The 26,793-nt window shown below is 41.6% G+C and overlaps 1 protein-coding gene across 1 annotated transcript in view; it reads left to right on the forward strand.

Moving 5' to 3' along the window:
* The window catches only part of LOC129987769 (fibroin heavy chain-like), a 74,030-nt gene that overhangs the window by 41,592 nt on the left and 5,645 nt on the right, over nt 1-26,793 (forward strand). The window contains exons 47-80 of the mRNA XM_056095707.1: nt 446-742; nt 1,511-1,927; nt 2,690-2,959; nt 3,728-3,958; nt 4,004-4,099; nt 4,874-5,164; nt 5,933-6,085; nt 6,161-6,349; nt 7,118-7,174; nt 7,265-7,414; nt 8,183-8,335; nt 8,411-8,599; nt 9,359-9,415; nt 9,506-9,655; nt 10,426-10,797; nt 11,566-11,622; nt 11,713-11,838; nt 12,607-12,705; nt 12,805-12,993; nt 13,762-14,040; nt 14,809-15,180; nt 15,949-16,221; nt 16,993-17,235; nt 17,293-17,391; nt 18,160-18,438; nt 19,207-19,437; nt 19,483-19,578; nt 20,353-20,625; nt 21,394-21,795; nt 22,564-22,842; nt 23,611-23,856; nt 23,902-23,997; nt 24,766-25,044; nt 25,822-26,214. Of these exons, the coding sequence (XP_055951682.1) occupies nt 446-742; nt 1,511-1,927; nt 2,690-2,959; nt 3,728-3,958; nt 4,004-4,099; nt 4,874-5,164; nt 5,933-6,085; nt 6,161-6,349; nt 7,118-7,174; nt 7,265-7,414; nt 8,183-8,335; nt 8,411-8,599; nt 9,359-9,415; nt 9,506-9,655; nt 10,426-10,797; nt 11,566-11,622; nt 11,713-11,838; nt 12,607-12,705; nt 12,805-12,993; nt 13,762-14,040; nt 14,809-15,180; nt 15,949-16,221; nt 16,993-17,235; nt 17,293-17,391; nt 18,160-18,438; nt 19,207-19,437; nt 19,483-19,578; nt 20,353-20,625; nt 21,394-21,795; nt 22,564-22,842; nt 23,611-23,856; nt 23,902-23,997; nt 24,766-25,044; nt 25,822-26,214 (7,383 nt within the window). The remainder of the gene's footprint in view (nt 1-445; nt 743-1,510; nt 1,928-2,689; nt 2,960-3,727; nt 3,959-4,003; nt 4,100-4,873; nt 5,165-5,932; nt 6,086-6,160; nt 6,350-7,117; nt 7,175-7,264; nt 7,415-8,182; nt 8,336-8,410; nt 8,600-9,358; nt 9,416-9,505; nt 9,656-10,425; nt 10,798-11,565; nt 11,623-11,712; nt 11,839-12,606; nt 12,706-12,804; nt 12,994-13,761; nt 14,041-14,808; nt 15,181-15,948; nt 16,222-16,992; nt 17,236-17,292; nt 17,392-18,159; nt 18,439-19,206; nt 19,438-19,482; nt 19,579-20,352; nt 20,626-21,393; nt 21,796-22,563; nt 22,843-23,610; nt 23,857-23,901; nt 23,998-24,765; nt 25,045-25,821; nt 26,215-26,793) is intronic.

The raw sequence follows: 26,793 nt of genomic DNA on the forward strand, positions 1-26,793 counted from the left end.
AACAAAAATGAAAAAAAAGCAAACGTTTTCTTAGAGAGTATAATAACGTGAACTGACTTAGGAGATGTGCTTTTGTGATATTCTTTGTACAGATGATTCATAACACACTTATCCCGGAAAATGTTATACGTGTTCATGCAGATTCATGAGATTCTGGGGAAGACAGAAAGAATATTTTTATATGGTTCGCATTCAACTGGTTTATCGAAATATATTAGAGAGGAATATGCGGCCGATATCTTCACAACCGAAACAAAATAAGAAAATCATTTGAAAAGTAAATTTTCCTTTACATCAGCTATGCAATTTGTATGACTGCAGGCATGATAAATGAAATTAATTGGGCTGAATTCATTACCTGAGATTCTGCGTCTCAAATTTAGTTAGAAATTCTCGTCATATCATTATTTGTAGTTATAGATTTTATCTTTGATATATAATCTAGGAGCAGGTGGAGCCGGACCTTATGGCCCAGGTGGATCAGGACCCGGTGGAGCCGGAGGTTACGGACCAGGAGGAGCCGGGCCTTATGGACCTGGTGGATCAGGACCAGGAGGAGCCGGGCCTTATGGACCTGGTGGATCTGGACCAGGAGGAGCCGGGCCTTATGGACCTGGTGGCTCAGGACCAGGAGGAGCCGGACCTTATGGACCAGGAGGAGCCGGTGGTCCAGGTGGATTCGGACCAGGAGCCGGAGGTGCTGGAGGACCTTACGGACCCGGAGGTGCTGGAGGACCCGGAGGTAGATTTTATTTCATTTCTTTCTTCACACCGCTCAGTTCCTCAGATGATTTTTATCTCAGTAAGAATTCAAAAAAGTACTTCAAGCATTTTCTTACAATTTTATTAGCTTCTTTTTCGGAAAAAGAAGAAATGGCCTCATAAGAGTTTTTGATCAAGTATCATGCAAATTAGGTCGGTGAGACTTTCTCTTGTTGGAAAGATAGAGGCTTGATTAGCCAAACTAATTTTGTTTCCCTGGACATCTAATATGAGCTTTCATTAATGACTGAAAATCAACTGGTAGATTGTCCAGATGTGAAATTACAGATATGGAAAGACATTCATTGACTAAAGGGCCGAATCTTATCGATTTAGAATATAAAACATCTGAATAATTCTAAGTAGTGCAGTTTAAACGAAATATATAATTTCTAGGATGGGAAGCATTCTTGCTTCTGCTTAGATGAGAGTGTTCCATTTTGCTGCAATGGAATAATAATGTAATGTCGATCAGCATGATTAACACACCCAAACAAATGGGATTGCTAAAGCCTAGCAGAAATACTGAAAGGTTAGGAAGCAGTTAGTTTCATATATATCAAAGAATCGTTTTCCTCTTTTATCTACTTTGAGATTCAAGTGTTTACTGAGGCAAAAATTGATGCTAGTTTATTGGTTAGACTTGATTCGTGGCGAAACAAGTCTAATCAATTTTTTCTGAACAGTCGATACTTCTCTTTATATTTGTATTGTTTTTACAGCTATCATTGATATTTATATATTTCAGGAGCTGGAGGAGTAGGACCAGGTGGAGCTGGAGGGTATGGACCCGGTGGATCCGGACCTTATGGACCAGGAGGAGCTGGACCAGGTGGTGCTGGACCGGGTGGAACCGGACCTTATGGACCAGGAGGATCTGGACCAGGAGGAGCTGGACCAGGTGGAGCTGGACCAGGTGGAGCTGGACCAGGTGGAGCTGGACCAGGTGGAGCTGGACCGGGTGGAGCTGGACCAGGTGGTGCTGGACCAGGAGGTGCTGGACCAGGAGGTGCTGGAGGAGAGGGTCCCATAACAGTGGATGTCGATGTGACTATTTACCCTGAAGGAGAAGGACCTGGAGGTTCTGGACCAGGTGGTGCTGGATTTGGACCTGGAGGAGCATCTGGTGGGCCAGGAGGTCCTGGAGGAGCGTATGGACCAGGAGGTAATGTGAAGACTTTTTCTTCGCTCTCCCATATATATAAATTATTTGTGCACCTGATGCATGAAAATCTACCGTATGAGAATTCTTACAATCGATTTCCCAATTCTTTCATTTGAAAATATCTTAATTTCTCTTTCATTAATAGTGCAATGAAACAACGGAGTTTCACTGACGTGCAAATTTTCGACACAGATCGTCATAGTTTTTTATTACGATTATTCTTCATAATGAATCTGCACTTAAAATGTTGAGAAGGATATCATATCAATAAAAAGTTTCATATGATGTTGATATATGAAAGGAGAAAGAGCTTGACTGACGAAAACAAAAATGAAAAAAAAGCAAACGTTTTCTTAGAGAGTATAATAACGTGAACTGACTTAGGAGATGTGCTTTTGTGATATTCTTTGTACAGATGATTCATAACACACTTATCCCGGAAAATGTTATACGTGTTCATGCAGATTCTGGGGAAGACAGAAAGAATATTTTTATATGGTTCGCATTCAACTGGTTTATCGAAATATATTAGAGAGGAATATGCGGCCGATATCTTCACAACCGAAACAAAATAAGAAAATCATTTGAAAAGTAAATTTTCCTTTACATCAGCTATGCAATTTGTATGACTGCAGGCATGATAAATGAAATTAATTGGGCTGAATTCATTACCTGAGATTCTGCGTCTCAAATTTAGTTAGAAATTCTCGTCATATCATTATTTGTAGTTATAGATTTTATCTTTGATATATAATCTAGGAGCAGGTGGAGCCGGACCTTATGGCCCAGGTGGATCAGGACCCGGTGGAGCCGGAGGTTACGGACCAGGAGGAGCCGGGCCTTATGGACCTGGTGGATCAGGACCAGGAGGAGCCGGGCCTTATGGACCTGGTGGATCTGGACCAGGAGGAGCCGGGCCTTATGGACCTGGTGGCTCAGGACCAGGAGGAGCCGATGGCCCAGGTGGATTCGGACCAGGAGCCGGAGGTGCTGGAGGACCTTACGGACCCGGAGGTGCTGGAGGACCCGGAGGTAGATTTTATTTCATTTCTTTCTTCACACCGCTCAGTTCCTCAGATGATTTTTATCTCAGTAAGAATTCAAAAAAGTACTTCAAGCATTTTCTTACAATTTTATTAGCTTCTTTTTCGGAAAAAGAAGAAATGGCCTCATAAGAGTTTTTGATCAAGTATCATGCAAATTAGGTCGGTGAGACTTTCTCTTGTTGGAAAGATAGAGGCTTGATTAGCCAAACTAATTTTGTTTCCCTGGACATCTAATATGAGCTTTCATTAATGACTGAAAATCAACTGGTAGATTGTCCAGATGTGAAATTACAGATATGGAAAGACATTCATTGACTAAAGGGCCGAATCTTATCGATTTAGAATATAAAACATCTGAATAATTCTAAGTAGTGCAGTTTAAACGAAATATATAATTTCTAGGATGGGAAGCATTCTTGCTTCTGCTTAGATGAGAGTGTTCCATTTTGCTGAAATGGAATAATAATGTAATGTCGATCAGCATGATTAACACACCCAAACAAATGGGATTGCTAAAGCCTAGCAGAAATACTGAAAGGTTAGGAAGCAGTTAGTTTCATATATATCAAAGAATCGTTTTCCTCTTTTATCTACTTTGAGATTCAAGTGTTTACTGAGGCAAAAATTGATGCTAGTTTATTGGTTAGACTTGATTCGTGGCGAAACAAGTCTAATCAATTTTTTCTGAACAGTCGATACTTCTCTTTATATTTGTATTGTTTTTACAGCTATCATTGATATTTATATATTTCAGGAGCTGGAGGAGTAGGACCAGGTGGAGCTGGAGGGTATGGACCCGGTGGATCCGGACCTTATGGACCAGGAGGAGCTGGACCAGGTGGTGCTGGACCGGGTGGAGCCGGACCTTATGGACCAGGAGGATCTGGACCAGGAGGAGCTGGACCAGGTGGAGCTGGACCGGGTGGAGCTGGACCAGGTGGTGCTGGACCAGGAGGTGCTGGACCAGGAGGTGCTGGAGGAGAGGGTCCCATAACAGTGGATGTCGATGTGACTATTTACCCTGAAGGAGAAGGACCTGGAGGTTCTGGACCAGGTGGTGCTGGATTTGGACCTGGAGGAGCATCTGGTGGGCCAGGAGGTCCTGGAGGAGCGTATGGACCAGGAGGTAATGTGAAGACTTTTTCTTCGCTCTCCCATATATATAAATTATTTGTGCACCTGATGCATGAAAATCTACCGTATGAGAATTCTTACAATCGATTTCCCAATTCTTTCATTTGAAAATATCTTAATTTCTCTTTCATTAATAGTGCAATGAAACAACGGAGTTTCACTGACGTGCAAATTTTCGACACAGATCGTCATAGTTTTTTATTACGATTATTCTTCATAATGAATCTGCACTTAAAATGTTGAGAAGGATATCATATCAATAAAAAGTTTCATATGATGTTGATATATGAAAGGAGAAAGAGCTTCACTGACGAAAACAAAAATGAAAAAAAAGCAAACGTTTTCTTAGAGAGTATAATAACGTGAACTGACTTAGGAGATGTGCTTTTGTGATATTCTTTGTACAGATGATTCATAACACACTTATCCCGGAAAATGTTATACGTGTTCATGCAGATTCATGAGATTCTGGGGAAGACAGAAAGAATATTTTTATATGGTTCGCATTCAACTGGTTTATCGAAATATATTAGAGAGGAATATGCGGCCGATATCTTCACAACCGAAACAAAATAAGAAAATCATTTGAAAAGTAAATTTTCCTTTACATCAGCTATGCAATTTGTATGACTGCAGGCATGATAAATGAAATTAATTGGGCTGAATTCATTACCTGAGATTCTGCGTCTCAAATTTAGTTAGAAATTCTCGTCATATCATTATTTGTAGTTATAGATTTTATCTTTGATATATAATCTAGGAGCAGGTGGAGCCGGACCTTATGGCCCAGGTGGATCAGGACCCGGTGGAGCCGGAGGTTACGGACCAGGAGGAGCCGGGCCTTATGGACCTGGTGGATCAGGACCAGGAGGACCCGGGCCTTATGGACCTGGTGGATCTGGACCAGGAGGAGCCGGGCCTTATGGACCTGGTGGCTCAGGACCAGGAGGAGCCGGACCTTATGGACCAGGAGGAGCCGGTGGCCCAGGTGGATTCGGACCAGGAGCCGGAGGTGCTGGAGGACCTTACGGACCCGGAGGTGCTGGAGGACCCGGAGGTAGATTTTATTTCATTTCTTTCTTCACACCGCTCAGTTCCTCAGATGATTTTTATCTCAGTAAGAATTCAAAAAAGTACTTCAAGCATTTTCTTACAATTTTATTAGCTTCTTTTTCGGAAAAAGAAGAAATGGCCTCATAAGAGTTTTTGATCAAGTATCATGCAAATTAGGTCGGTGAGACTTTCTCTTGTTGGAAAGATAGAGGCTTGATTAGCCAAACTAATTTTGTTTCCCTGGACATCTAATATGAGCTTTCATTAATGACTGAAAATCAACTGGTAGATTGTCCAGATGTGAAATTACAGATATGGAAAGACATTCATTGACTAAAGGGCCGAATCTTATCGATTTAGAATATAAAACATCTGAATAATTCTAAGTAGTGCAGTTTAAACGAAATATATAATTTCTAGGATGGGAAGCATTCTTGCTTCTGCTTAGATGAGAGTGTTCCATTTTGCTGAAATGGAATAATAATGTAATGTCGATCAGCATGATTAACACACCCAAACAAATGGGATTGCTAAAGCCTAGCAGAAATACTGAAAGGTTAGGAAGCAGTTAGTTTCATATATATCAAAGAATCGTTTTCCTCTTTTATCTACTTTGAGATTCAAGTGTTTACTGAGGCAAAAATTGATGCTAGTTTATTGGTTAGACTTGATTCGTGGCGAAACAAGTCTAATCAATTTTTTCTGAACAGTCGATACTTCTCTTTATATTTGTATTGTTTTTACAGCTATCATTGATATTTATATATTTCAGGAGCTGGAGGAGTAGGACCAGGTGGAGCTGGAGGGTATGGACCCGGTGGATCCGGACCTTATGGACCAGGAGGAGCTGGACCAGGTGGTGCTGGACCGGGTGGAGCCGGACCTTATGGACCAGGAGGATCTGGACCAGGAGGAGCTGGACCAGGTGGAGCTGGACCAGGTGGAGCTGGACCAGGTGGAGCTGGACCAGGTGGAGCTGGACCGGGTGGAGCTGGACCAGGTGGTGCTGGACCAGGAGGTGCTGGACCAGGAGGTGCTGGAGGAGAGGGTCCCATAACAGTGGATGTCGATGTGACTATTTACCCTGAAGGAGAAGGACCTGGAGGTTCTGGACCAGGTGGTGCTGGATTTGGACCTGGAGGAGCATCTGGTGGGCCAGGAGGTCCTGGAGGAGCGTATGGACCAGGAGGTAATGTGAAGACTTTTTCTTCGCTCTCCCATATATATAAATTATTTGTGCACCTGATGCATGAAAATCTACCGTATGAGAATTCTTACAATCGATTTCCCAATTCTTTCATTTGAAAATATCTTAATTTCTCTTTCAATAATAGTGCAATGAAACAACGGAGTTTCACAGACGTGCAAATTTTCGACACAGATCGTCATAGTTTTTTATTACGATTATTCTTCATAATGAATCTGCACTTAAAATGTTGAGAAGGATATCATATCAATAAAAAGTTTCAGATGATGTTGATATATGAAAGGAGAAAGAGCTTCACTGACGAAAACAAAAATGAAAAAAAAGCAAACGTTTTCTTAGAGAGTATAATAACGTGAACTGACTTAGGAGATGTGCTTTTGTGATATTCTTTGTACAGATGATTCATAACACACTTATCCCGGAAAATGTTATACGTGTTCATGCAGATTCATGAGATTCTGGGGAAGACAGAAAGAATATTTTTATATGGTTCGCATTCAACTGGTTTATCGAAATATATTAGAGAGGAATATGCGGCCGATATCTTCACAACCGAAACAAAATAAGAAAATCATTTGAAAAGTAAATTTTCCTTTACATCAGCTATGCAATTTGTATGACTGCAGGCATGATAAATGAAATTAATTGGGCTGAATTCATTACCTGAGATTCTGCGTCTCAAATTTAGTTAGAAATTCTCGTCATATCATTATTTGTAGTTATAGATTTTATCTTTGATATATAATCTAGGAGCAGGTGGAGCCGGACCTTATGGCCCAGGTGGATCAGGACCCGGTGGAGCCGGAGGTTACGGACCAGGAGGAGCCGGGCCTTATGGACCTGGTGGATCAGGACCAGGAGGAGCCGGGCCTTATGGACCTGGTGGATCTGGACCAGGAGGAGCCGGGCCTTATGGACCTGGTGGCTCAGGACCAGGAGGAGCCGGACCTTATGGACCAGGAGGAGCCGGTGGCCCAGGTGGATTCGGACCAGGAGCCGGAGGTGCTGGAGGACCTTACGGACCCGGAGGTGCTGGAGGACCCGGAGGTAGATTTTATTTCATTTCTTTCTTCACACCGCTCAGTTCCTCAGATGATTTTTATCTCAGTAAGAATTCAAAAAAGTACTTCAAGCATTTTCTTACAATTTTATTAGCTTCTTTTTCGGAAAAAGAAGAAATTGCCTCATAAGAGTTTTTGATCAAGTATCATGCAAATTAGGTCGGTGAGACTTTCTCTTGTTGGAAAGATAGAGGCTTGATTAGCCAAACTAATTTTGTTTCCCTGGACATCTAATATGAGCTTTCATTAATGACTGAAAATCAACTGGTAGATTGTCCAGATGTGAAATTACAGATATGGAAAGACATTCATTGACTAAAGGGCCGAATCTTATCGATTTAGAATATAAAACATCTGAATAATTCTAAGTAGTGCAGTTTAAACGAAATATATAATTTCTAGGATGGGAAGCATTCTTGCTCCTGCTTAGATGAGAGTGTTCCATTTTGCTGAAATGGAATAATAATGTAATGTCGATCAGCATGATTAACACACCCAAACAAATGGAATTGCTAAAGCCTAGCAGAAATACTGAAAGGTTAGGAAGCAGTTAGTTTCATATATATCAAAGAATCGTTTTCCTCTTTTATCTACTTTGAGATTCAAGTGTTTACTGAGGCAAAAATTGATGCTAGTTTATTGGTTAGACTTGATTCGTGGCGAAACAAGTCTAATCAATTTTTTCTGAACAGTCGATACTTCTCTTTATATTTGTATTGTTTTTACAGCTATCATTGATATTTATATATTTCAGGAGCTGGAGGAGTAGGACCAGGTGGAGCTGGAGGGTATGGACCCGGTGGATCCGGACCTTATGGACCAGGAGGAGCTGGACCAGGTGGTGCTGGACCGGGTGGAGCCGGACCTTATGGACCAGGAGGATCTGGACCAGGAGGAGCTGGACCAGGTGGAGCTGGACCAGGTGGAGCTGGACCAGGTGGAGCTGGACCAGGTGGAGCTGGACCGGGTGGAGCTGGACCAGGTGGTGCTGGACCAGGAGGTGCTGGACCAGGAGGTGCTGGAGGAGAGGGTCCCATAACAGTGGATGTCGATGTGACTATTTACCCTGAAGGAGAAGGACCTGGAGGTTCTGGACCAGGTGGTGCTGGATTTGGACCTGGAGGAGCATCTGGTGGGCCAGGAGGTCCTGGAGGAGCGTATGGACCAGGAGGTAATGTGAAGACTTTTTCTTCGCTCTCCCATATATATAAATTATTTGTGCACCTGATGCATGAAAATCTACCGTATGAGAATTCTTACAATCGATTTCCCAATTCTTTCATTTGAAAATATCTTAATTTCTCTTTCATTAATAGTGCAATGAAACAACGGAGTTTCACTGACGTGCAAATTTTCGACACAGATCGTCATAGTTTTTTATTACAATTATTCTTCATAATGAATCTGCACTTAAAATGTTGAGAAGGATATCATATCAATAAAAAGTTTCATATGATGTTGATATATGAAAGGAGAAAGAGCTTGACTGACGAAAACAAAAATGAAAAAAAAGCAAACGTTTTCTTAGAGAGTATAATAACGTGAACTGACTTAGGAGATGTGCTTTTGTGATATTCTTTGTACAGATGATTCATAACACACTTATCCCGGAAAATGTTATACGTGTTCATGCAGATTCTGGGGAAGACAGAAAGAATATTTTTATATGGTTCGCATTCAACTGGTTTATCGAAATATATTAGAGAGGAATATGCGGCCGATATCTTCACAACCGAAACAAAATAAGAAAATCATTTGAAAAGTAAATTTTCCTTTACATCAGCTATGCAATTTGTATGACTGCAGGCATGATAAATGAAATTAATTGGGCTGAATTCATTACCTGAGATTCTGCGTCTCAAATTTAGTTAGAAATTCTCGTCATATCATTATTTGTCGTTATAGATTTTATCTTTGATATATAATCTAGGAGCAGGTGGAGCCGGACCTTATGGCCCAGGTGGATCAGGACCCGGTGGAGCCGGAGGTTACGGACCAGGAGGAGCCGGGCCTTATGGACCTGGTGGATCAGGACCAGGAGGAGCCGGGCCTTATGGACCTGGTGGATCTGGACCAGGAGGAGCCGGGCCTTATGGACCTGGTGGCTCAGGACCAGGAGGAGCCGGACCTTATGGACCAGGAGGAGCCGGTGGCCCAGGTGGATTCGGACCAGGAGCCGGAGGTGCTGGAGGACCTTACGGACCCGGAGGTGCTGGAGGACCCGGAGGTAGATTTTATTTCATTTCTTTCTTCACACCGCTCAGTTCCTCAGATGATTTTTATCTCAGTAAGAATTCAAAAAAGTACTTCAAGCATTTTCTTACAATTTTATTAGCTTCTTTTTCGGAAAAAGAAGAAATGGCCTCATAAGAGTTTTTGATCAAGTATCATGCAAATTAGGTCGGTGAGACTTTCTCTTGTTGGAAAGACAGAGGCTTGATTAGCCAAACTAATTTTGTTTCCTTGGACATCTAATATGAGCTTTCATTAATGACTGAAAATCAACTGGTAGATTGTCCAGATGTGAAATTACAGATATGGAAAGACATTCATTGACTAAAGGGCCGAATCTTATCGATTTAGAATATAAAACATCTGAATAATTCTAAGTTAATCTATAATTAAACGAAATATATAATTTCTAGGATGGGAAGCATTCTTGCTTCTGCTTAGATGAGAGTGTTCCATTTTGCTGAAATGGAATAATAATGTAATGTCGATCAGCATGATTAACACACCCAAACAAATGGGATTGCTAAAGCCTAGCAGAAATACTGAAAGGTTAGGAAGCAGTTAGTTTCATATATATCAAAGAATCGTTTTCCTCTTTTATCTACTTTGAGATTCAAGTGTTTACTGAGGCAAAAATTGATGCTAGTTTATTGGTTAGACTTGATTCGTGGCGAAACAAGTCTAATCAATTTTTTCTGAACAGTCGATACTTCTCTTTATATTTGTATTGTTTTTACAGCTATCATTGATATTTATATATTTCAGGAGCTGGAGGAGTAGGACCAGGTGGAGCTGGAGGGTATGGACCCGGTGGATCCGGACCTTATGGACCAGGAGGAGCTGGACCAGGTGGTGCTGGACCGGGTGGAGCCGGACCTTATGGACCAGGAGGATCTGGACCAGGAGGAGCTGGACCAGGTGGAGCTGGACCGGGTGGAGCTGGACCAGGTGGTGCTGGACCAGGAGGTGCTGGACCAGGAGGTGCTGGAGGAGAGGGTCCCATAACAGTGGATGTCGATGTGACTATTTACCCTGAAGGAGAAGGACCTGGAGGTTCTGGACCAGGTGGTGCTGGATTTGGACCTGGAGGAGCATCTGGTGGGCCAGGAGGTCCTGGAGGAGCGTATGGACCAGGAGGTAATGTGAAGACTTTTTCTTCGCTCTCCCATATATATAAATTATTTGTGCACCTGATGCATGAAAATCTACCGTATGAGAATTCTTTCAATCGATTTCCCAATTCTTTCATTTGAAAATATCTTAATTTCTCTTTCATTAATAGTGCAATGAAACAACGGAGTTTCACTGACGTGCAAATTTTCGACACAGATCGTCATAGTTTTTTATTACGATTATTCTTCATAATGAATCTGCACTTAAAATGTTGAGAAGGATATCATATCAATAAAAAGTTTCATATGATGTTGATATATGAAAGGAGAAAGAGCTTCACTGACGAAAACAAAAATGAAAAAAAAGCAAACGTTTTCTTAGAGAGTATAATAACGTGAACTGACTTAGGAGATGTGCTTTTGTGATATTCTTTGTACAGATGATTCATAACACACTTATCCCGGAAAATGTTATACGTGTTCATGCAGATTCATGAGATTCTGGGGAAGACAGAAAGAATATTTTTATATGGTTCGCATTCAACTGGTTTATCGAAATATATTAGAGAGGAATATGCGGCCGATATCTTCACAACCGAAACAAAATAAGAAAATCATTTGAAAAGTAAATTTTCCTTTACATCAGCTATGCAATTTGTATGACTGCAGGCATGATAAATGAAATTAATTGGGCTGAATTCATTACCTGAGATTCTGCGTCTCAAATTTAGTTAGAAATTCTCGTCATATCATTATTTGTAGTTATAGATTTTATCTTTGATATATAATCTAGGAGCAGGTGGAGCCGGACCTTATGGCCCAGGTGGATCAGGACCCGGTGGAGCCGGAGGTTACGGACCAGGAGGAGCCGGGCCTTATGGACCTGGTGGATCAGGACCAGGAGGAGCCGGGCCTTATGGACCTGGTGGATCTGGACCAGGAGGAGCCGGGCCTTATGGACCTGGTGGCTCAGGACCAGGAGGAGCCGGTGGCCCAGGTGGATTCGGACCAGGAGCCGGAGGTGCTGGAGGACCTTACGGACCCGGAGGTGCTGGAGGACCCGGAGGTAGATTTTATTTCATTTCTTTCTTCACACCGCTCAGTTCCTCAGATGATTTTTATCTCAGTAAGAATTCAAAAAAGTACTTCAAGCATTTTCTTACAATTTTATTAGTTTCTTTTTCGAAAAAAGAAGAAATGGCCTCATAAGAGTTTTTGATCAAGTATAATGCAAATTAGGTCGGTGAGACTTTCTCTTGTTGGAAAGATAGAGGCTTGATTAGCCAAACTAATTTTGTTTCCCTGGACATCTAATATGAGCTTTCATTAATGACTGAAAATCAACTGGTAGATTGTCCAGATGTGAAATTACAGATATGGAAAGACATTCATTGACTAAAGGGCCGAATCTTATCGATTTAGAATATAAAACATCTGAATAATTCTAAGTAGTGCAGTTTAAACGAAATATATAATTTCTAGGATGGGAAGCATTCTTGCTTCTGCTTAGATGAGAGTGTTCCATTTTGCTGAAATGGAATAATAATGTAATGTCGATCAGCATGATTAACACACCCAAACAAATGGGATTGCTAAAGCCTAGCAGAAATACTGAAAGGTTAGGAAGCAGTTAGTTTCATATATATCTAAGAATCGTTTTCCTCTTTTATCTACTTTGAGATTCAAGTGTTTACTGAGGCAAAAATTGATGCTAGTTTATTGGTTAGACTTGATTCGTGGCGAAACAAGTCTAATCAATTTTTTCTGAACAGTCGATACTTCTCTTTATATTTGTATTGTTTTTACAGCTATCATTGATATTTATATATTTCAGGAGCTGGAGGAGTAGGACCAGGTGGAGCTGGAGGGTATGGACCCGGTGGATCCGGACCTTATGGACCAGGAGGAGCTGGACCAGGTGGTGCTGGACCGGGTGGAGCCGGACCTTATGGACCAGGAGGAGCTGGACCAGGTGGAGCTGGACCAGGTGGAGCTGGACCAGGTGGAGCTGGACCGGGTGGAGCTGGACCAGGTGGTGCTGGACCAGCAGGTGCTGGACCAGGAGGTGCTGGAGGAGAGGGTCCCATAACAGTGGATGTCGATGTGACTATTTACCCTGAAGGAGAAGGACCTGGAGGTTCTGGACCAGGTGGTGCTGGATTTGGACCTGGAGGAGCATCTGGTGGGCCAGGAGGTCCTGGAGGAGCGTATGGACCAGGAGGTAATGTGAAGACTTTTTCTTCGCTCTCCCATATATATAAATTATTTGTGCACCTGATGCATGAAAATCTACCGTATGAGATTTCTTACAATCGATTTCCCAATTCTTTCATTTGAAAATATCTTAATTTCTCTTTCATTAATAGTGCAATGAAACAACGGAGTTTCACTGACGTGCAAATTTTCGACACAGATCGTCATAGTTTTTTATTACGATTATTCTTCATAATGAATCTGCACTTAAAATGTTGAGAAGGATATCATATCAATAAAAAGTTTCAAATGATGTTGATATATGAAAGGAGAAAGAGCTTCACTGACGAAAACAAAAATGAAAAAAAAGCAAACGTTTTCTTAGAGAGTATAATAACGTGAACTGACTTAGGAGATGTGCTTTTGTGATATTCTTTGTACAGATGATTCATAATACACTTATCCCGGAAAATGTTATACGTGTTCATGCAGATTCATGAGATTCTGGGGAAGACAGAAAGAATATTTTTATATGGTTCGCATTCAACTGGTTTATCGAAATATATTAGAGAGGAATATGCGGCCGATATCTTCACAACCGAAACAAAATAAGAAAATCATTTGAAAAGTAAATTTTCCTTTACATCAGCTATGCAATTTGTATGACTGCAGGCATGATAAATGAAATTAATTGGGCTGAATTCATTACCTGAGATTCTGCGTCTCAAATTTAGTTAGAAATTCTCGTCACATCATTATTAGTAGTTATAGATTTTATCTTTGATATATAATCTAGGAGCAGGTGGAGCCGGACCTTATGGCCCAGGTGGATCAGGACCCGGTGGAGACGGAGGTTACGGACCAGGAGGAGCCGGGCCTTATGGACCTGGAGGATCAGGACCAGGAGGAGCCGGGCCTTACGGACCTGGTGGATCTGTACCAGGAGGAGCCGGGCCTTATGGACCTGGTGGCTCGGGACCAGGAGGAGCCGGACCTTATGGACCAGGAGGAGCCGGTGGCCCAGGTGGATTCGGACCAGGAGCCGGAGGTGCTGGAGGACCTTACGGACCCGGAGGTAGATTTTATTTCATTTCTTTCTTCACACCGCTCAGTTCCTCAGATGATTTTTATCTCAGTAAGAATTCAAAAAAGTACTTCAAGCATTTTCTTACAATTTTATTAGCTTCTTTTTCGGAAAAAGAAGAAATGGCCTCATAAGAGTTTTTGATCAAGTATCATGCAAATTAGGTCGGTTAGACTTTCTCTTGTTGGAAAGATAGAGGCTTGATTAGCCAAACTAATTTTGTTTCCCTGGACATCTAATATGAGCTTTCATTAATGACTGAAAATCAACTGGTAGATTGTCCAGATGTGAAATTACAGATATGGAAAGACATTCATTGACTAAAGGGCCGAATCTTATCGATTTAGAATATAAAACATCTGAATAATTCTAAGTAGTGCAGTTTAAACGAAATATATAATTTCTAGGATGGGAAGCATTCTTGCTTCTGCTTAGATGAGAGTGTTCCATTTTGCTGAAATGGAATAATAATGTAATGTCGATCAGCATGATTAACACACCCAAACAAATGGGATTGCTAAAGCCTAGCAGAAATACTGAAAGGTTAGGAAGCAGTTAGTTTCATATATATCAAAGAATCGTTTTCCTCTTTTATCTACTTTGAGATTCAAGTGCTTACTGAGGCAAAAATTGATGCTAGTTTATTGGTTAGACTTGATTCGTGGCGAAACAAGTCTAATCAATTTTTTCTGAACAGTCGATACTTCTCTTTATATTTGTATTGTTTTTACAGCTATCATTGATATTTATATATTTCAGGAGCTGGAGGAGTAGGACCAGGTGGAGCTGGAGGGTATGGACCCGGTGGATCCGGACCTTATGGACCAGGAGGAGCTGGACCAGGTGGTGCTGGACCGGGTGGAGCCGGACCTTATGGACCAGGAGGATCTGGACCAGGAGGAGCTGGACCAGGTGGAGCTGGACCGGGTGGAGCTGGACCAGGTGGTGCTGGACCAGGAGGTGCTGGACCAGGAGGTGCTGGAGGAGAGGGTCCCATAACAGTGGATGTCGATGTGACTATTTACCCTGAAGGAGAAGGACCTGGAGGTTCTGGACCAGGTGGTGCTGGATTTGGACCTGGAGGAGCATCTGGTGGGCCAGGAGGTCCTGGAGGAGCGTATGGACCAGGAGGTAATGTGAAGACTTTTTCTTCGCTCTCCCATATATATAAATTATTTGTGCACCTGATGCATGAAAATCTACCGTATGAGAATTCTTTCAATCGATTTCCCAATTCTTTCATTTGAAAATATCTTAATTTCTCTTTCATTAATAGTGCAATGAAACAACGGAGTTTCACTGACGTGCAAATTTTCGACACAGATCGTCATAGTTTTTTATTACGATTATTCTTCATAATGAATCTGCACTTAAAATGTTGAGAAGGATATCATATCAATAAAAAGTTTCATATGATGTTGATATATGAAAGGAGAAAGAGCTTCACTGACGAAAACAAAAATGAAAAAAAAGCAAACGTTTTCTTAGAGAGTATAATAACGTGAACTGACTTAGGAGATGTGCTTTTGTGATATTCTTTGTACAGATGATTCATAACACACTTATCCCGGAAAATGTTATACGTGTTCATGCAGATTCATGAGATTCTGGGGAAGACAGAAAGAATATTTTTATATGGTTCGCATTCAACTGGTTTATCGAAATATATTAGAGAGGAATATGCGGCCGATATCTTCACAACCGAAACAAAATAAGAAAATCATTTGAAAAGTAAATTTTCCTTTACATCAGCTATGCAATTTGTATGACTGCAGGCATGATAAATGAAATTAATTGGGCTGAATTCATTACCTGAGATTCTGCGTCTCAAATTTAGTTAGAAATTCTCGTCATATCATTATTTGTAGTTATAGATTTTATCTTTGATATATAATCTAGGAGCAGGTGGAGCCGGACCTTATGGCCCAGGTGGATCAGGACCCGGTGGAGCCGGAGGTTACGGACCAGGAGGAGCCGGGCCTTATGGACCTGGTGGATCAGGACCAGGAGGAGCCGGGCCTTATGGACCTGGTGGATCTGGACCAGGAGGAGCCGGGCCTTATGGACCTGGTGGCTCAGGACCAGGAGGAGCCGGTGGCCCAGGTGGATTCGGACCAGGAGCCGGAGGTGCTGGAGGACCTTACGGACCCGGAGGTGCTGGAGGACCCGGAGGTAGATTTTATTTCATTTCTTTCTTCACACCGCTCAGTTCCTCAGATGATTTTTATCTCAGTAAGAATTCAAAAAAGTACTTCAAGCATTTTCTTACAATTTTATTAGCTTCTTTTTCGGAAAAAGAAGAAATGGCCTCATAAGAGTTTTTGATCAAGTATAATGCAAATTAGGTCGGTGAGACTTTCTCTTGTTGGAAAGATAGAGGCTTGATTAGCCAAACTAATTTTGTTTCCCTGGACATCTAATATGAGCTTTCATTAATGACTGAAAATCAACTGGTAGATTGTCCAGATGTGAAATTACAGATATGGAAAGACATTCATTGACTAAAGGGCCGAATCTTATCGATTTAGAATATAAAACATCTGAATAATTCTAAGTAGTGCAGTTTAAACGAAATATATAATTTCTAGGATGGGAAGCATTCTTGCTTCTGCTTAGATGAGAGTGTTCCATTTTGCTGAAATGGAATAATAATGTAATGTCGATCAGCATGATTAACACACCCAAACAAATGGGATTGCTAAAGCCTAGCAGAAATACTGAAAGGTTAGGAAGCAGTTAGTTTCATATATATCTAAGAATCGTTTTCCTCTTTTATCTACTTTGAGATTCAAGTGTTTACTGAGGCAAAAATTGATGCTAGTTTATTGGTTAGACTTGATTCGTGGCGAAACAAGTCTAATCAATTTTTTCTGAACAGTCGATACTTCTCTTTATATTTGTATTGTTTTTACAGCTATCATTGATATTTATATATTTCAGGAGCTGGAGGAGTAGGACCAGGTGGAGCTGGAGGGTATGGACCCGGTGGATCCGGACCTTATGGACCAGGAGGAGCTGGACCAGGTGGTGCTGGACCGGGTGGAGCCGGACCTTATGGACCAGGAGGATCTGGACCAGGAGGAGCTGGACCAGGTGGAGCTGGACCAGGTGGAGCTGGACCAGGTGGAGCTGGACCGGGTGGAGCTGGACCAGGTGGTGCTGGACCAGCAGGTGCTGGACCAGGAGGTGCTGGAGGAGAGGGTCCCATAACAGTGGATGTCGATGTGACTATTTACCCTGAAGGAGAAGGACCTGGAGGTTCTGGACCAGGTGGTGCTGGATTTGGACCTGGAGGAGCATCTGGTGGGCCAGGAGGTCCTGGAGGAGCGTATGGACCAGGAGGTAATGTGAAGACTTTTTCTTCGCTCTCCCATATATATAAATTATTTGTGCACCTGATGCATGAAAATCTACCGTATGAGATTTCTTACAATCGATTTCCCAATTCTTTCATTTGAAAATATCTTAATTTCTCTTTCATTAATAGTGCAATGAAACAACGGAGTTTCACTGACGTGCAAATTTTCGACACAGATCGTCATAGTTTTTTATTACGATTATTCTTCATAATGAATCTGCACTTAAAATGTTGAGAAGGATATCATATCAATAAAAAGTTTCATATGATGTTGATATATGAAAGGAGAAAGAGCTTCACTGACGAAAACAAAAATGAAAAAAAAGCAAACGTTTTCTTAGAGAGTATAATAACGTGAACTGACTTAGGAGATGTGCTTTTGTGATATTCTTTGTACAGATGATTCATAACACACTTATCCCGGAAAATGTTATACGTGTTCATGCAGATTCATGAGATTCTGGGGAAGACAGAAAGAATATTTTTATATGGTTCGCATTCAACTGGTTTATCGAAATATATTAGAGAGGAATATGCGGCCGATATCTTCACAACCGAAACAAAATAAGAAAATCATTTGAAAAGTAAATTTTCCTTTACATCAGCTATGCAATTTGTATGACTGCAGGCATGATAAATGAAATTAATTGGGCTGAATTCATTACCTGAGATTCTGCGTCTCAAATTTAGTTAGAAATTCTCGTCATATCATTATTTGTAGTTATAGATTTTATCTTTGATATATAATCTAGGAGCAGGTGGAGCCGGACCTTATGGCCCAGGTGGATCAGGACCCGGTGGAGCCGGAGGTTACGGACCAGGAGGAGCCGGGCCTTATGGACCTGGAGGATCAGGACCAGGAGGAGCCGGGCCTTACGGACCTGGTGGATCTGGACCAGGAGGAGCCGGGCCTTATGGACCTGGTGGCTCGGGACCAGGAGGAGCCGGACCTTATGGACCAGGAGGAGCCGGTGGCCCAGGTGGATTCGGACCAGGAGCCGGAGGTGCTGGAGGACCTTACGGACCCGGAGGTAGATTTTATTTCATTTCTTTCTTCACACCGCTCAGTTCCTCAGATGATTTTTATCTCAGTAAGAATTCAAAAAAGTACTTCAAGCATTTTCTTACAATTTTATTAGCTTCTTTTTCGGAAAAAGAAGAAATGGCCTCATAAGAGTTTTTGATCAAGTATCATGCAAATTAGGTCGGTGAGACTTTCTCTTGTTGGAAAGATAGAGGCTTGATTAGCCAAACTAATTTTGTTTCCCTGGACATCTAATATGAGCCTTCATTAATGACTGAAAATCAACTGGTAGATTGTCCAGATGTGAAATTACAGATATGGAAAGACATTCATTGACTAAAGGGCCGAATCTTATCGATTTAGAATATAAAACATCTGAATAATTCTAAGTAGTGCAGTTTAAACGAAATATATAATTTCTAGGATGGGAAGCATTCTTGCTTCTGCTTAGATGAGAGTGTTCCATTTTGCTGAAATGGAATAATAATGTAATGTCGATCAGCATGATTAACACACCCAAACAAATGGGATTGCTAAAGCCTAGCAGAAATACTGAAAGGTTAGGAAGCAGTTAGTTTCATATATATCAAAGAATCGTTTTCCTCTTTTATCTACTTTGAGATTCAAGTGTTTACTGAGGCAAAAATTGATGCTAGTTTATTGGTTAGACTTGATTCGTGGCGAAACAAGTCTAATCAATTTTTTCTGAACAGTCGATACTTCTCTTTATATTTGTATTGTTTTTACAGCTATCATTGATATTTATATATTTCAGGAGCTGGAGGAGTAGGACCAGGTGGAGCTGGAGGGTATGGACCCGGTGGATCCGGACCTTATGGACCAGGAGGAGCTGGACCAGGTGGTGCTGGACCGGGTGGAGCCGGACCTTATGGACCAGGAGGATCTGGACCAGGTGGAGCTGGACCAGGTGGAGCTGGACCGGGTGGAGCTGGACCAGGTGGTGCTGGACCAGCAGGTGCTGGACCAGGAGGTGCTGGAGGAGAGGGTCCCATAACAGTGGATGTCGATGTGACTATTTACCCTGAAGGAGAAGGACCTGGAGGTTCTGGACCAGGTGGTGCTGGATTTGGACCTGGAGGAGCATCTGGTGGGCCAGGAGGTCCTGGAGGAGCGTATGGACCAGGAGGTAATGTGAAGACTTTTTCTTCGCTCTCCCATATATATAAATTATTTGTGCACCTGATGCATGAAAATCTACCGTATGAGATTTCTTACAATCGATTTCCCAATTCTTTCATTTGAAAATATCTTAATTTCTCTTTCATTAATAGTGCAATGAAACAACGGAGTTTCACTGACGTGCAAATTTTCGACACAGATCGTCATAGTTTTTTATTACGATTATTCTTCATAATGAATCTGCACTTAAAATGTTGAGAAGGATATCATATCAATAAAAAGTTTCATATGATGTTGATATATGAAAGGAGAAAGAGCTTCACTGACGAAAACAAAAATGAAAAAAAAGCAAACGTTTTCTTAGAGAGTATAATAACGTGAACTGACTTAGGAGATGTGCTTTTGTGATATTCTTTGTACAGATGATTCATAACACACTTATCCCGGAAAATGTTATACGTGTTCATGCAGATTCATGAGATTCTGGGGAAGACAGAAAGAATATTTTTATATGGTTCGCATTCAACTGGTTTATCGAAATATATTAGAGAGGAATATGCGGCCGATATCTTCACAACCGAAACAAAATAAGAAAATCATTTGAAAAGTAAATTTTCCTTTACATCAGCTATGCAATTTGTATGACTGCAGGCATGATAAATGAAATTAATTGGGCTGAATTCATTACCTGAGATTCTGCGTCTCAAATTTAGTTAGAAATTCTCGTCACATCATTATTAGTAGTTATAGATTTTATCTTTGATATATAATCTAGGAGCAGGTGGAGCCGGACCTTATGGCCCAGGTGGATCAGGACCCGGTGGAGCCGGAGGTTACGGACCAGGAGGAGCCGGGCCTTATGGACCTGGAGGATCAGGACCAGGAGGAGCCGGGCCTTACGGACCTGGTGGATCTGGACCAGGAGGAGCCGGGCCTTATGGACCTGGTGGCTCGGGACCAGGAGGAGCCGGACCTTATGGACCAGGAGGAGCCGGTGGCCCAGGTGGATTCGGACCAGGAGCCGGAGGTGCTGGAGGACCTTACGGACCCGGAGGTAGATTTTATTTCATTTCTTTCTTCACACCGCTCAGTTCCTCAGATGATTTTTATCTCAGTAAGAATTCAAAAAAGTACTTCAAGCATTTTCTTACAATTTTATTAGCTTCTTTTTCGGAAAAAGAAGAAATGGCCTCATAAGAGTTTTTGATCAAGTATCATGCAAATTAGGTCGGTGAGACTTTCTCTTGTTGGAAAGATAGAGGCTTGATTAGCCAAACTAATTTTGTTTCCCTGGACATCTAATATGAGCTTTCATTAATGACTGAAAATCAACTGGTAGATTGTCCAGATGTGAAATTACAGATATGGAAAGACATTCATTGACTAAAGGGCCGAATCTTATCGATTTAGAATATAAAACATCTGAATAATTCTAAGTAGTGCAGTTTAAACGAAATATATAATTTCTAGGATGGGAAGCATTCTTGCTTCTGCTTAGATGAGAGTGTTCCATTTTGCTGAAATGGAATAATAATGTAATGTCGATCAGCATGATTAACACACCCAAACAAATGGGATTGCTAAAGCCTAGCAGAAATACTGAAAGGTTAGGAAGCAGTTAGTTTCATATATATCAAAGAATCGTTTTCCTCTTTTATCTACTTTGAGATTCAAGTGTTTACTGAGGCAAAAATTGATGCTAGTTTATTGGTTAGACTTGATTCGTGGCGAAACAAGTCTAATCAATTTTTTCTGAACAGTCGATACTTCTCTTTATATTTGTATTGTTTTTACAGCTATCATTGATATTTATATATTTCAGGAGCTGGAGGAGTAGGACCAGGTGGAGCTGGAGGGTATGGACCCGGTGGATCTGGACCTTATGGACCAGGAGGAGCTGGACCAGGTGGTGCTGGACCGGGTGGAGCCGGACCTTATGGACCAGGAGGATCTGGACCAGGAGGAGCTGGACCAGGTGGAGCTGGACCAGGTGGAGCTGGACCAGGTGGAGCTGGACCGGGTGGAGCTGGACCAGGTGGTGCTGGACCAGCAGGTGCTGGACCAGGAGGTGCTGGAGGAGAGGGTCCCATAACAGTGGATGTCGATGTGACTATTTACCCTGAAGGAGAAGGACCTGGAGGTTCTGGACCAGGTGGTGCTGGATTTGGACCTGGAGGAGCATCTGGTGGGCCAGGAGGTCCTGGAGGAGCGTATGGACCAGGAGGTAATGTGAAGACTTTTTCTTCGCTCTCCCATATATATAAATTATTTGTGCACCTGATGCATGAAAATCTACCGTATGAGATTTCTTACAATCGATTTCCCAATTCTTTCATTTGAAAATATCTTAATTTCTCTTTCATTAATAGTGCAATGAAACAACGGAGTTTCACTGACGTGCAAATTTTCGACACAGATCGTCATAGTTTTTTATTACGATTATTCTTCATAATGAATCTGCACTTAAAATGTTGAGAAGGATATCATATCAATAAAAAGTTTCATATGATGTTGATATATGAAAGGAGAAAGAGCTTCACTGACGAAAACAAAAATGAAAAAAAAGCAAACGTTTTCTTAGAGAGTATAATAACGTGAACTGACTTAGGAGATGTGCTTTTGTGATATTCTTTGTACAGATGATTCATAACACACTTATCCCGGAAAATGTTATACGTGTTCATGCAGATTCATGAGATTCTGGGGAAGACAGAAAGAATATTTTTATATGGTTCGCATTCAACTGGTTTATCGAAATATATTAGAGAGGAATATGCGGCCGATATCTTCACAACCGAAACAAAATAAGAAAATCATTTGAAAAGTAAATTTTCCTTTACATCAGCTATGCAATTTGTATGACTGCAGGCATGATAAATGAAATTAATTGGGCTGAATTCATTACCTGAGATTCTGCGTCTCAAATTTAGTTAGAAATTCTCGTCACATCATTATTAGTAGTTATAGATTTTATCTTTGATATATAATCTAGGAGCAGGTGGAGCCGGACCTTATGGCCCAGGTGGATCAGGACCCGGTGGAGCCGGAGGTTACGGACCAGGAGGAGCCGGGCCTTATGGACCTGGAGGATCAGGACCAGGAGGAGCCGGGCCTTACGGACCTGGTGGATCTGGACCAGGAGGAGCCGGGCCTTATGGACCTGGTGGCTCGGGACCAGGAGGAGCCGGACCTTATGGACCAGGAGGAGCCGGTGGCCCAGGTGGATTCGGACCAGGAGCCGGAGGTGCTGGAGGACCTTACGGACCCGGAGGTAGATTTTATTTCATTTCTTTCTTCACACCGCTCAGTTCCTCAGATGATTTTTATCTCAGTAAGAATTCAAAAAAGTACTTCAAGCATTTTCTTACAATTTTATTAGCTTCTTTTTCGGAAAAAGAAGAAATGGCCTCATAAGAGTTTTTGATCAAGTATCATGCAAATTAGGTCGGTGAGACTTTCTCTTGTTGGAAAGATAGAGGCTTGATTAGCCAAACTAATTTTGTTTCCCTGGACATCTAATATGAGCCTTCATTAATGACTGAAAATCAACTGGTAGATTGTCCAGATGTGAAATTACAGATATGGAAAGACATTCATTGACTAAAGGGCCGAATCTTATCGATTTAGAATATAAAACATCTGAATAATTCTAAGTAGTGCAGTTTAAACGAAATATATAATTTCTAGGATGGGAAGCATTCTTGCTTCTGCTTAGATGAGAGTGTTCCATTTTGCTGAAATGGAATAATAATGTAATGTCGATCAGCATGATTAACACACCCAAACAAATGGGATTGCTAAAGCCTAGCAGAAATACTGAAAGGTTAGGAAGCAGTTAGTTTCATATATATCAAAGAATCGTTTTCCTCTTTTATCTACTTTGAGATTCAAGTGTTTACTGAGGCAAAAATTGATGCTAGTTTATTGGTTAGACTTGATTCGTGGCGAAACAAGTCTAATCAATTTTTTCTGAACAGTCGATACTTCTCTTTATATTTGTATTGTTTTTACAGCTATCATTGATATTTATATATTTCAGGAGCTGGAGGAGTAGGACCAGGTGGAGCTGGAGGGTATGGACCCGGTGGATCCGGACCTTATGGACCAGGAGGAGCTGGACCAGGTGGTGCTGGACCGGGTGGAGCCGGACCTTATGGACCAGGAGGATCTGGACCAGGTGGAGCTGGACCAGGTGGAGCTGGACCAGGTGGAGCTGGACCGGGTGGAGCTGGACCAGGTGGTGCTGGACCAGCAGGTGCTGGACCAGGAGGTGCTGGAGGAGAGGGTCCCATAACAGTGGATGTCGATGTGACTATTTACCCTGAAGGAGAAGGACCTGGAGGTTCTGGACCAGGTGGTGCTGGATTTGGACCTGGAGGAGCATCTGGTGGGCCAGGAGGTCCTGGAGGAGCGTATGGACCAGGAGGTAATGTGAAGACTTTTTCTTCGCTCTCCCATATATATAAATTATTTGTGCACCTGATGCATGAAAATCTACCGTATGAGATTTCTTACAATCGATTTCCCAATTCTTTCATTTGAAAATATCTTAATTTCTCTTTCATTAATAGTGCAATGAAACAACGGAGTTTCACTGACGTGCAAATTTTCGACACAGATCGTCATAGTTTTTTATTACGATTATTCTTCATAATGAATCTGCACTTAAAATGTTGAGAAGGATATCATATCAATAAAAAGTTTCATATGATGTTGATATATGAAAGGAGAAAGAGCTTCACTGACGAAAACAAAAATGAAAAAAAAGCAAACGTTTTCTTAGAGAGTATAATAACGTGAACTGACTTAGGAGATGTGCTTTTGTGATATTCTTTGTACAGATGATTCATAACACACTTATCCCGGAAAATGTTATACGTGTTCATGCAGATTCATGAGATTCTGGGGAAGACAGAAAGAATATTTTTATATGGTTCGCATTCAACTGGTTTATCGAAATATATTAGAGAGGAATATGCGGCCGATATCTTCACAACCGAAACAAAATAAGAAAATCATTTGAAAAGTAAATTTTCCTTTACATCAGCTATGCAATTTGTATGACTGCAGGCATGATAAATGAAATTAATTGGGCTGAATTCATTACCTGAGATTCTGCGTCTCAAATTTAGTTAGAAATTCTCGTCACATCATTATTAGTAGTTATAGATTTTATCTTTGATATATAATCTAGGAGCAGGTGGAGCCGGACCTTATGGCCCAGGTGGATCAGGACCCGGTGGAGCCGGAGGTTACGGACCAGGAGGAGCCGGGCCTTATGGACCTGGAGGATCAGGACCAGGAGGAGCCGGGCCTTACGGACCTGGTGGATCTGGACCAGGAGGAGCCGGGCCTTATGGACCTGGTGGCTCGGGAGTAGGAGGAGCCGGACCTTATGGACCAGGAGGAGCCGGTGGCCCAGGTGGATTCGGACCAGGAGCCGGAGGTGCTGGAGGACCTTACGGACCCGGAGGTAGATTTTATTTCATTTCTTTCTTCACACCGCTCAGTTCCTCAGATGATTTTTATCTCAGTAAGAATTCAAAAAAGTACTTCAAGCATTTTCTTACAATTTTATTAGCTTCTTTTTCGGAAAAAGAAGAAATGGCCTCATAAGAGTTTTTGATCAAGTATCATGCAAATTAGGTCGGTGAGACTTTCTCTTGTTGGAAAGATAGAGGCTTGATTAGCCAAACTAATTTTGTTTCCCTGGACATCTAATATGAGCTTTCATTAATGACTGAAAATCAACTGGTAGATTGTCCAGATGTGAAATTACAGATATGGAAAGACATTCATTGACTAAAGGGCCGAATCTTATCGATTTAGAATATAAAACATCTGAATAATTCTAAGTAGTGCAGTTTAAACGAAATATATAATTTCTAGGATGGGAAGCATTCTTGCTTCTGCTTAGATGAGAGTGTTCCATTTTGCTGAAATGGAATAATAATGTAATGTCGATCAGCATGATTAACACACCCAAACAAATGGGATTGCTAAAGCCTAGCAGAAATACTGAAAGGTTAGGAAGCAGTTAGTTTCATATATATCAAAGAATCGTTTTCCTCTTTTATCTACTTTGAGATTCAAGTGTTTACTGAGGCAAAAATTGATGCTAGTTTATTGGTTAGACTTGATTCGTGGCGAAACAAGTCTAATCAATTTTTTCTGAACAGTCGATACTTCTCTTTATATTTGTATTGTTTTTACAGCTATCATTGATATTTATATATTTCAGGAGCTGGAGGAGTAGGACCAGGTGGAGCTGGAGGGTATGGACCCGGTGGATCCGGACCTTATGGACCAGGAGGAGCTGGACCAGGTGGTGCTGGACCGGGTGGAGCCGGACCTTATGGACCAGGAGGATCTGGACCAGGAGGAGCTGGACCAGGTGGAGCTGGACCAGGTGGAGCTGGACCAGGTGGAGCTGGACCAGGTGGAGCTGGACCAGGTGGTGCTGGACCAGCAGGTGCTGGACCAGGAGGTGCTGGAGGAGAGGGTCCCATAACAGTGGATGTCGATGTGACTATTTACCCTGAAGGAGAAGGACCTGGAGGTTCTGGACCAGGTGGTGCTGGATTTGGACCTGGAGGAGCATCTGGTGGGCCAGGAGGTCCTGGAGGAGCGTATGGACCAGGAGGTAATGTGAAGACTTTTTCTTCGCTCTCCCATATATATAAATTATTTGTGCACCTGATGCATGAAAATCTACCGTATGAGATTTCTTACAATCGATTTCCCAATTCTTTCATTTGAAAATATCTTAATTTCTCTTTCATTAATAGTGCAATGAAACAACGGAGTTTCACTGACGTGCAAATTTTCGACACAGATCGTCATAGTTTTTTATTACGATTATTCTTCATAATGAATCTGCACTTAAAATGTTGAGAAGGATATCATATCAATAAAAAGTTTCATATGATGTTGATATATGAAAGGAGAAAGAGCTTCACTGACGAAAACAAAAATGAAAAAAAAGCAAACGTTTTCTTAGAGAGTATAATAACGTGAACTGACTTAGGAGATGTGCTTTTGTGATATTCTTTGTACAGATGATTCATAACACACTTATCCCGGAAAATGTTATACGTGTTCATGCAGATTCATGAGATTCTGGGGAAGACAGAAAGAATATTTTTATATGGTTCGCATTCAACTGGTTTATCGAAATATATTAGAGAGGAATATGCGGCCGATATCTTCACAACCGAAACAA

Source organism: Argiope bruennichi, chromosome 10, assembly GCF_947563725.1.
Source record: "Argiope bruennichi chromosome 10, qqArgBrue1.1, whole genome shotgun sequence".
In the NCBI taxonomy this organism is placed as follows: Eukaryota; Metazoa; Arthropoda; class Arachnida; order Araneae; family Araneidae; genus Argiope; species Argiope bruennichi.